Below are 11,491 nucleotides of genomic sequence, written 5' to 3' on the forward strand. Positions count from 1 at the left end.
TGTTACAGAATTTTGTGAGCATTTTGTCACGCGAGTAGCCACGTAACTTTTATTATACACGTGAAGAACATTTTACAAGGATTGCATAATTTGTTGTTTCTCGTTTTCTTTTTCAATATATAGTTTGATTTTATATCACTCGTCCAAAGTTTATTTGCATATATGCATGATAATATTATACACATGCAGACATATATACAAACATGGATTAAGATTTGTTATGTATAATGTATAAAAATTTTAGAAAGATAAAAAAAAATAAAAAGAATGTTTCAATAATTTTGTAAACTCGATTTTATGCGGGAATCATTTTAATTAAAAAACAAAAGTACGTGAGTACGTGTTATTTCAAAGAGTATCGAAATGTAAATATTGATCACGGTAATATAAATGTTCATATATCTGGTTTATAAAAACCGTACATTTTTGTATGCTAATCGTTACGCTAAAACCAGTTTGATTGGAAAAGATCGTTGCGTGAAAGGTGGAGAAACCTTTCCCTTTGCGAGACACGTTAACTCAAAACTTTGCGCAATATCAAATTATTTACAAGTATTGCGACATCAAATTGTTTCGCTGTTGAATGAAACGATTCTCATACACCAGTTTTATCACCCAAGAGATACATCTAAGAAAAAATATCTAATGAATGCAATTGATTACTTTCTAATTTTTTCATTATATAATGACTATACTAGTAAGGATAATAATTTATTTTAAATAAACTAAAAAAAAATATTACACAATTATATTTTAAGCTTTTAATAATTTCATCATTTAAAAATTATTATTCAATAATATGTGTTTTAATATTTATGTATATAAAAAAAAATCGGGTCTTCCATACATACTTGATGAAAATATCAAGGCGTTCTTTTCGATTATAAACAATTGAAGCCTTATTGCGAATTAATTAGAATGATAGATAAAAACGGACCGGATATAATTACATATTTATTTTGAAATTCTTATTTAAGACTTACGAAAATGTTGAAAATATTAACGAATTTTGATAAGTGATTTGCTGATAAAGAATCAACACTTTAGATTTAATGGAATATATCTCGAAAAAATATTTTGTGCATCATGATTAATATCCAACTGTTTTAATCTTTCTTCCTGTTATAGCTATCACTATAAATACATTGCACGTACTATAATGTATAGAGATAGCTTGATGAGCCAGTGGAATATTTTATGTTATATAAATAAAGGTGCGCAAATGAGTGACCGATGACTTTTTTTGCACCTCTTGAATATATAATGCTCAAGTATAATTGCGAGTTTTAATAACTTGAAACTCGGAAATTTCTTCTTGCGAACGAAAAAAATATGACCACTACATAGCTTACATTGAGTTCTCCGTATATTCCAATGCTTAAACACGCATACAATGCAACGCAACACGTATAAGCGATTAATTCCGCCTGTCAGAGAGAACGGCTCTTTCATAAATAATACCGTTCGTTTGTTCCGCGCCGTACCTTTTTTTAAAAAAAAAAAACTAATTTTTTTTTTATGATAATACATCGAGGCGTCCTTACCCGACAACGCAGACGTTAAAAAAATTCAGTATCAAGTAATAAGCGAGAAATCGAGATAAGGATTTGCCGCGGTAGCTTGTATTTTTCTCGCTTTATCTCTTAAAAAGATTTCTCGATCGACGCATCTAAGCCTATCGTTTGATACTTCAACATCATTTAACGGGCCGGGAGATTTCTCTCGCCTTATCGCTGTTATAAAGACAAGGAGAATAAACGTCATTGGCCGCGCAACATTGGTGTCTCTTAGCTAGAGCACATGAGAGAGATGGATCGTGCATCGCTACACAATCACAAGCGCACGCCGGGGAGGCCATACACAGCCGGTTATTATGCCGCAGATAATATGGCTCGCGAAGGTAATTAATACTATTGTTATGATTCAGACAGGTACGTCATGTCCGTGTACCTTGACTAGGCGATTCTTCAGTCTTCGCTTGGAGCTCGTAATGGACACAGATAGTGGTGCGGTCCTCTCTTAGCGTCTTCCGAGAAATCATGCTCACATGTATCCATCGATGTCTTCGACTGTCATTTTGAGGAAATAATTTATCACTTCTCACCTAAATTGTTCCACATTATGCAATTTTCAATTGGAACGATAAAAATCGTCGTTATCGGGGTGTAATTATATAAATTTCTAGTCCAAACGATTGGGCACTCGCGCGACCGTGCACGCAGGAATCTATATCAACAGTAAATAAGAGTGAACGATTGTGTACGATGTAACGTACCTTGACATACCTGCATATCTTGACTCGCTTAATGTCTTTCTTAAAGTGACCCGACCAAGACAGGAGTGATGCGCAAATATTCGGAGAGATAAATGATCTATCAATGATATTTTTCGTTGTACACATAACTAGCTAGATCGCTATTTAGGAGAAATCTGTCCAAGATGAGCACTTTCGTCGATGAACTCCCGCATGAGAAGACAAATGTCATGGAACACGCGAGATTGAACGCGAATACCCACGTGCTCAGCGATACAGGAGAAGATGTGACGAGAGGCAGATTCAATAAATCAACTCAGAGCGATATCTCGGCGTGGAAGTATTCCTATGGAAGCGGGCAAAGATCCAGACCGACATCTCTCGCGTATTTGTCGGCGAAGCAATTCCAGATGAGCGAGTCGAGTTTTTCCACGCATAGCTCGAGGAGTACACTATATCCGGTTCAGAGCGAATTGGTCTTATCGCCTAGAAACAGATACCACAACAATAACAACAGATATGTATCTCTAGATATGAGATCGATCAACAGCCTGCCGAATCCATCGGCGAACTACCACATCTTAGGTAGCAATAATACGCCGTACACGTGTTGCTGTACATGTCCGCAGATCCCGCCGGTGACACCGTCCTCGCAACAATCCGACGAGCAGGACGGACCCGAAAGTCTCTCGTGGAGGAGACTCCACATGAGTAGGGCTAAATTAAAAGCAACTGCTACCACATCCGAGCTACTTAGTGGATTCGCAATGGTATGAATAATTATATATAATATAAAAATTATATATAATTATCATATATTAATAATATCAAGATATTTAATCCATTATCCGCCACTTTGTTACATTTCTGTAATTTTCTTTGGGATCTCTATTCGTGAAAAATAATTCAGATCGATATTATCATCGCGCTCGATTAAATGAAAATTACAAACATTTGGCATGTTCTATATAAATCATAAAAAAATAATATAAAGAGCACACAAAAAGGAAAAAAAAGGCAAAAAGAATTTACTCTAAATATTTTAACAAGTCTACCGTGTATTAATAGACAATAATGTTTAATGGTGCATTTAAAATCTTTTTTTTACATAAAATAATATCGTGAAATATAAAAACCTTTTTAGACTTTTTAAAATTTTAAGCAAAATTAAAAGCGTTTTATTTTCCGTTAAATCATGGTGATTAATAGATTAATTTTTCTCGCCTATGTAATTGCAGATAACGCCAGATATGATTTAAAAATCGCGTACGTAATCATGTTTACTATTAATAGCGCGCATTGAAAATTAAATTAATTTAAATCGTTGCTACCAGATAAATTGTATAAAATTGTTGCAATTCGAGGGAGAAAATATTAAAACAAATATTCTTTTAGTATCGAGATAAAAATTTCTATAGTAATGCTTTCTCTTAGATTTATGAACGCGGAATATATTTAATAAATTTCTCAAGGATTCTTTAAATAGAATTGTTTTTCTGGAAATCCACAACTCAGAATGGGCTGTGTACGATTACACAACGTTTCCTGAAAATGGTTAAATTGACGTTGACGACAATTCTATGTAATCTTCATGCACATCTGCAGTTATATAAGACAGATATCACTTTCTTTAATCTGCTTCACTTCTCGGGATAGCTGTAAACATTTTATATGATACTACTGATAATTGTATCGAATTTTGCGTATTTTAATTTTCTTTTCTTTTTCTGATTTAGGTGGCGATGGTGGAACTGCAAATCAACGAGCCGACAGCAGTGCCAGAATGGCTATTCGTAATGTTTGCAGTTTGTACTACTTTTCTGGTATCAGTACACATCTTCGCGCTGATGATAAGCACGTACCTCTTACCCAATATCGAAGCCATAAGTAAACTCCAAGTCTCGCGTCTTATAACGGAGTCACCGCACGAGAGAATGCGCGGTTTCATTGAATTGGCCTGGGCATTTTCCACGATACTGGGACTATTTCTCTTTCTAGTGGAGGTGGCTATTCTTTGTTGGGTCAAGTTTTGGGACTATTCCTTTACCGCCGCCACTGCCAGCACTGTGATAATCATTCCTGTGCTCATAGTATTCGTCGCTTTTGCCGTTCATTTTTATCATTCTCTAGTAGTTTATAAATGTGAAAGTGTAGTATCGGATATGAAGGACCTAGAGAGTATAAAAAGAAACTTGGACAATGTGATGGGGCAAACTAACGTATAAAGTCCCGTGATGCGACAATTTGCAATATATATAATCGATTATCCTGAAAATGAAAAAAAAAGATACGTTAAACTTTAAAGATGATGAATAAAAATTGTATCCTGTAATTGGAATACGAATCGATTTGCAATCGCAGATGAATAACAGGAAATGTTACTCGATAAAGAGAAAAAAACGATGTTTTCATCACGAGAATACAACGTAAGAATAACACACATACAAATTTGTTATCAATAACTTTTACTTTTCAAACGCGACCATATACGAAAATGGTCAAGTTTTATTATATATAAAAAATGTACATAGCTGTACACATGCAAGTCAAGAATTGCAACAGTACAAGCAAGTGCTTTTTTTTAGTATGTTACCTATAATATATATCCAGCATTTTTAATAATATTCTGTGTATATACTTTTTAATTCTTAACTCTTGATTTTTATTTAAACCTGTTCATTGATCATTTTGTTTCTATCATTAATATGTCATGTTATTAATATATATTATTTCTTTAAATCTCATCACTTAGTTTGTGGAAAAAATGAATGACTGTTGTGAGTATTCGTTTTATATACACTTCCTGAAATTTACATAATGAGCATTTTTTTTTTTTAGTACTTGTACAATCCTAGTCAATAAATAAATCATCAGACTTTAGGAAATATACAACAAAATGTGATTTGTTACATATATTGAAACAAAAATGAAGGTATACACAATTAATTTACCTCTCATTCTTACCATAAACTAAGTTGCAATCTTATTATAAACACTTTCTATAGTATTATGCTTTAATTTCTTTTGTACAAAAACATTTATATCGTTTGAAGGAGTCTCGTTGTGAAAACGAATCGAGAAGTAGAATTATTTTAGTATAACTAAAGTATTACAATCCTGTTGTGGTATAAATTATAAATTGTATTGTACTAATCTACATTTGAAAACTTGAACGTTTTCTTAACAATACACTCTATATCGTACTAAAAAAATTCATTGCATTCGATTAATTTGCTTAACAAGTAAAATCTCTTCATGGGGACACGACGCAAATGTTGTTAACTCTGCGCCTTCTCTGTCGAGGTTATTCATATGTACATTGGAAGAAAAAATTTTAACATACATTACAGAACTATAAATGTTATATCATAGTGTACGTAATTTGTTCAAAAAAGATCACATATACTGTTGACAAATTGATGATTCGAACACAGCTAAACATTCTTTAAAATGTAACAAAATATATATAAAATATATCATTTTATAAACGCGTCTTTATGAGTTTTTTAACCAAATAACAGAAGTAATCAAAATATATATTTTATTATTTATTTTGTGTGTGTGTGTGTGTGTGTGTGTGTGATTATAATAAATGTCAAAAATGATTTATTTAATATATAAATGAGATAACGATAGAAAATAAATTGCTTGTGCTATAGACAAATAAAGAATGATAAAAATTTAAAACATTCTTATAAAATTAACAAAATGTTATTCAATGATATTGAAAACACTTTCTTTATAAAATGTAATTTAAATATATTAAATATATTAAATATATAAACTTTAGATTTTTCTATGTTACTCTATGAGCGAATAAATTAAATTTATTCACTTTCATTAATATATTTTTTTTTATCGCGAATTTCTAAAGATTGGAAAAGTCTTTTCCAAAAGTTTTTAATGATTTAATTTTTATATTATTAATTTTATATCTAAAGAACATATAAAGTAAACTATTATTTCGATGTGTGTGTATGTGTATGTGTGTATATATGTATGTGCAATTTCATGTTTTTATTACATATATTATCATATTTAGCAAGTTATTAATCTGTTTTGTGTGTGTTTGTGTGTGTGTAACATATATATGTATGTGTGTATGTATGTATGTATGTATGTATGTGTGTATGTGTACACTTGCTAAATACAATGAGATATAAAAATAAAATTAAATTCACATCATTATTAAATCTCTAATTGATTTGTGACTATGAATATTTTACATAACTTATTTTAAAGCAAGGGACAATATGAAAGAGCATATATTATTCTACCTTCCTTAGACAATATAATATTATTATATTAGAATATATTATATTATTTCATTTAATCTAAGATGCTATAAATTGATCCAAGAGAAAGGTAGAATGGAAAAAATTATTTATCTTTCAGAGAAATCACTTAATAAATTGGCTTTCATACATATTATCTTCAGTCTTGTCCTTAAATAAACATATAAAGTCTTTTCGACAGCCTATCCATAGCAAAAGATTGTTTAGAAAGCCTTTTTGTTTAAACAAACTTTCCTGTAATTATCTTTAACAATAGTTTCATATTACATTCTACTTACACATTGAGAATGACAATGAACTAACTCTCCTCCAAAATAAAAAAAGTTTGATCAACAAATAGGTAGCAAAACAAAACAGTATCAAAAAGCGTGCTATTGATTACTGCAAATCGCAAATTCGTGCCTATATGTTTATAAAAATGATGTAATAAATATATACATAATTATTTTTAGTGTTATTACCTTGCTCAATCAACTTTAAACCAACTTTAAACCAAATCACAACCTACATGTATATATTGGATTCTCATCCAAATGTTCACAAATAGTTTATAAATTATTCTATTCACATAGCTATACATATTTGCAAGTAATTTGATACCAATTGAGTATAGTGAATCAAAATGATATTCTGCAGTGAATTTTGTAATAATTTGTAACTGAATTTTACAAAAGTTATTTATAGCTATTTAATATTTTTTGTTTGATTAAAAGTAAATATCTCGAGAATCTATTAATTGTTATAATGATGGTAAAAGTAAAAAACCATTTTTCATTTGTCAAAATCATATGATACATATGATAGTTTTTAGCTATTATGTAGTAGCTTAAAATGACAATAATATTGATTGCATTATCTATTATATGCACAATATCTATCCATATACTCAACATCAATTTAAGACACAGAAAGAATGCCAATAATATATGTGTCATTTGGCATTCCAGAAATATTCTGAGGATTCTTCGACCTCTATTGTTTCGGTAAAAAGTTGTTTGCAGCGCTAACATTATACTCGTGTGACATTATGTTACATTTATAAATTATTTATGCAGTATAAGTATTTTTACACTAGATAAGATCGCAAATAATTGCATTGATCTTAAATCTGAATTGTCCTCCGTATTGACTTTAAAAAGAATGTAAACGTATATTGCGCGCGCGCGCATGTGTGTATAGAAAAAAAAAATTACTTACATTAAATGACATTGATGAAAACAAGGATGTGAAATTATGGGGTAGTGAATTTCATGCAAGAATTTTTCCTCCAATACACCGCAATATACAGAAAGCTATGACTCTTGTCAAACGTCCATATGTTTAGAAGGTTGTTGAGATATGAATGGTTCACTCCACATTCGACGTAAATCTCCCTGAAAGAAAACAATTAACACATAGTCTTATATATTTTGCTTAATATATTATAATATTTTGTGCAACATAATTTTTAAAAAATTTGATTTATAACAATTAAATAATTTTTTTTATATAAATTTATCGATATAAAACATATTAAATTAAATGAATAGATATATATACATACACATTTCTCTCTAATTAATTTACAAATTTATTAAAGTATTGTAAAAATTAAAAATAGATTTTACTATTCTTCTTTGTATTCATTGTTTCTAAAAAGATATTACTTTCAATTGTTTATAATTTAAAAATTTTTAATATCTTTTGATATTTTTTTCAGAAAAAATTGATTATATAAAAATAAAATATAATCCAAAAATTATATAAAAGTAAAAAATGATCTGTCAGATCTAAAACATCTTGAATAGAATATATATAGAATTTATATATAAAGAAAAAAAAAAATAAATAAATACCTTCAGATATGCCATTGTGAGCAATGGCAATAAAGTGAAGGGCACAAGGTACAATAAGGCAGGCTGCGCAGCTTTGAACACCTCCGAGCTTACAGTGGCGGTAAGTAGACCAAGAAAATAACCGATCAAAGAGCAATGAAAGTAGCTAATCCGGCTGAAGTGGCGCGGCGGTGGTACTCCAGTTTCACAGCCACCAGGCAATAACTGAGTCTTCTTATACGCATCATATCGCAAGACAAAACACAGTAAAAGACCCGGCATAACAACGTCGCCGAGGCCCAACATCGAGAAATGTCCAGCTTGATGCATCGACGGAAAAACCAGTTTTCCGGGTAAAGGTAGTTTTGGTGCGGCTCTCGCTACGCCGCCCAAATGTAATCTTCTAGCCACGAGACTTACTGGATTATCAGCAGGCCTAGTTGCCACCTGATAAGTAACAAGAGTTACAACATAGTTTACATTGTGTGATATTATAATTGTTACACATGCAAAAATAGATTCTACAAAGACAGATATTAAGCAGATACATTGTGCAATTGGATTTACTTTTACTTTACAATGCATCATTGAAAGAAAAATATTGCAATGTGGAGATTTATGAATTTTATGAATTTTTATTCAAAAACAATACATGCTTCTTATTGCATACAATGTATTTATACAGTAAGATTTACAAAACTCACCTTAACCATTACGTTTGTGCTGAATATGTAGGATGAAAAGAAAACCCAAAAGACATCGTAGATCAGCAATCCAGTTAATAACAACGTGGATACTTTGAGACTAGGTAGTCGAACAAATGCGATAAATGCCACACACAGGCCCATACCCATCGCATCCATCAGCAGCCAATGTCCGGTCAAGACCCAGATGCATACGATACTCACACTGAGCGAAAACGAGAGTAATTCCGCGCCCGTAAATCTCCCACAAACACCAAAGGATATTTTATTACCATCGGAACATGGTCTAATGATGTACTGACACATGGGCAATAAAAGAAATGCCAATGCAACTGTGGCTATAACTGCAAACAAACAACATAATTTCAATTATACGCCAGATATTTTGTATTAAATTTGTGCCGTTACAATAAAGCTCATTCTAAGCTGAAAATTTACTACTGAGAACTTACTGGCTGTACAAATTGCGAGAAGCATCTGCATACTGTCGAAAAAGAAGAACATGACGAGTAGAGAAATGGAAGCACAGAGAGGTAGACAGAGAGCATGCATCGTATCCAGAGTTTGAACTCTTCCTCCGTTAGCACCGTCCGCGTTACCGGCGTTGCTGTTACTCGTAATTCCAGTCAATAAATTGCTACGTTCCTTCTCCTTTTCTCTTTCCCTCGCCTCTTGCTCCATGTTCAGAGATCGGAAACTACCGTAGACTATCAGTAGGATTGATATTAAAAAAGTGGATATCCTAGATGAATCCATTATGGAATAAGCCCTGCAACGACAGTGACTGATTAAACAAACTTGAAAAGAGAAGAAAGATATCAATGTGGACAAATGTAATACACCAACCATTGGTAGTCGACTTGATACGTGGCCATGTTTAAAAATGCCTGGCCCTGCAGCACTTGGCGCTACGCAAAGACACCTCCAGACATTTAGATGTCTTTCGTCAAAGTGCTTTTTATTTGCACTAAACTATATCGGAGATCATCTGCTACTGGAAAAGATAAAAACAATCACATGGAGTGTCAATCCTTAGATATCACACGCATGGTCATCGCAGCTGTGTCGAGAGATAAAAAATTATTGCATGAAACGTACCTAGTTGGGTTCCTCGAACTCAGCATTATTGGCAAATGGAATTAGGCCTTTGGAAGCTTCGGGTCACCCTCTTAATGCGATGCAATATAAGGAAACAGAGAGAGAGGATCCTACGATGAGTTTACAGCGTTGACAGTATTGATGCGGATGGCAGGTTGGCGCGCGACGAAACGAAATCGAATGACATGATTTCGGGAGATTACGGGATACTCGCGTCTAAAATAATCTACGAATACCGTTGTCGCGCGGACATAAGATCGCGATGGGATCGCGCGCGATGAGCAGGGGGCGATCGTCGTACCGTGACCGGGTCGCGTCGGGCCGTGGCATCTCCCGCGATCGCGTCCAAGATACGTCACAGAAGACGGAGAGGACGCAGGAAAAATCGGGGACAAGGCGCGAAACGTCGACTCGTCCGGGACGCGACGTTCGTAGGCAAGGCTCAAGGTACGCGTCGGGACGTCGGGCGTCCACTGACGTACGCGCTGGGAAACAGCTGATCCTCGAGGGGGGGTGGGCTTATTTACACGCTCGAGCGTCGCGCGGCCGTTTCTGTGCGACAGACGGGATCGCGTAGTGTCGTCCGTAGCGCACGGACGTTCACCATTTTGGTAAACACACGGGTCACGTGACTTCGCTGGCCCCGAGAGATATCGCTCTCTCTACTACCTTACCCTCTAGTAAATCATAAAGCGAGATTTTTCTCCTTGCGCATTCGCACGCTCAGCGCGACTCTTCTCACCTGGGCGATCCGAAGTCTGGGGCCCTTATGCGGGACGTCGCATCACCTCATTTAGGCCTCCGCGAAACGTCCTGCGAACGAGAATGGATCCGGGATCGTACGACGATGATGATAAGGACGACGACGATACCGGACGATACGTTCGTTGAATATCTATCGGCGCGCGAGAGAACAGTCCACTATACTACGTACAGTACAGTACGTGTACCACAGAGTATTACAGTGTACTATACTGTACGGGAGTTAAAATGCTGCTTGACAGGCGCAGATGTGCCACAAGCGCGTCTATTAGTCGTTCGAAAAATGCCTCGCCTACTTTTAATTAAGACAAAGAATCCTCACAGCACCGAACATTACAATAAGATACTGTAGGAAGATTACAAAATAATAATTTTAATGATCATATTATTCGTATATATCATGACCTTACAAAATAAAAAAAACCTTATATATGTATGAAAAAATTAATAGAACTTAATTTAACAATCATTTCATTTTTTGCATTTACTCAAACCAGTTAATTAATTCAATATAATATTTTTTTTACAAGAGTTCCTTATTAAAAATAAATTAACAGATCTCTG

General features: G+C 33.6%; 2 protein-coding genes across 7 annotated transcripts; one reads left to right on the plus strand and one right to left on the minus strand.

Moving 5' to 3' along the window:
- The first annotated feature begins 1,934 nt into the window (after positions 1-1,934).
- LOC126855140 (protein orai-2-like) lies at positions 1,935-5,181 on the plus strand. Its single transcript, XM_050602546.1, has 2 exons — positions 1,935-3,024; positions 3,991-5,181. Exons 1-2 carry the CDS (start codon positions 2,440-2,442, stop codon positions 4,477-4,479), a joined length of 1,074 nt encoding a protein of 357 aa, XP_050458503.1. The 5' UTR covers positions 1,935-2,439; the 3' UTR covers positions 4,480-5,181.
- A 945-nt stretch (positions 5,182-6,126) lies between these two features.
- On the minus strand, positions 6,127-11,267 carry LOC126855137 (signal peptide peptidase-like 3). Of its 6 annotated transcripts, none has more exons than XM_050602542.1 (7): positions 10,908-11,267; positions 10,166-10,235; positions 9,914-10,058; positions 9,520-9,836; positions 9,068-9,411; positions 8,385-8,810; positions 6,127-7,922 (listed from the first exon to the last, which is right to left on the minus strand). In XM_050602542.1, exons 3-7 carry the CDS (start codon positions 9,940-9,942, stop codon positions 7,854-7,856), a joined length of 1,185 nt encoding a protein of 394 aa, XP_050458499.1. In that variant the 5' UTR covers positions 9,943-10,058; positions 10,166-10,235; positions 10,908-11,267; the 3' UTR covers positions 6,127-7,853. The 6 variants fall into 6 exon arrangements, with proteins under 6 accessions (XP_050458499.1, XP_050458497.1, XP_050458501.1 ...); XM_050602540.1 differs by having other exon boundaries at positions 9,914-10,061; XM_050602544.1 differs by having other exon boundaries at positions 10,166-10,275.
- Positions 11,268-11,491: the final 224 nt, after the last annotated feature.

The sequence above is a fragment of the Cataglyphis hispanica genome, chromosome 15 (assembly GCF_021464435.1).
Source record: "Cataglyphis hispanica isolate Lineage 1 chromosome 15, ULB_Chis1_1.0, whole genome shotgun sequence".
NCBI classification, from domain to species: Eukaryota; Metazoa; Arthropoda; class Insecta; order Hymenoptera; family Formicidae; genus Cataglyphis; species Cataglyphis hispanica.

Excerpts from the sequence above, each read along its gene's own strand:
- LOC126855137 (XM_050602542.1), bottom strand. The coding sequence starts at position 9,942 with ATGGCCACGTATCAAGTCGACTACCAATG. Across the intron at positions 9,412-9,519 it reads TCTCGCAATTTGTACAGCCA|TTATAGCCACAGTTGCATTG; the intron begins GTAAGTTCTCAG and ends GTTTGTTTGCAG. Across the intron at positions 7,923-8,384 it reads TCACAATGGCATATCTGAAG|GGAGATTTACGTCGAATGTG; the intron begins GTATTTATTTAT and ends GTTTTCTTTCAG.
- LOC126855140 (XM_050602546.1), top strand. The coding sequence starts at position 2,440 with ATGAGCACTTTCGTCGATGAACTCCCGCATGAGAAGACAAATGTCATG. Across the intron at positions 3,025-3,990 it reads TACTTAGTGGATTCGCAATG|GTGGCGATGGTGGAACTGCA; the intron begins GTATGAATAATT and ends TTTCTGATTTAG.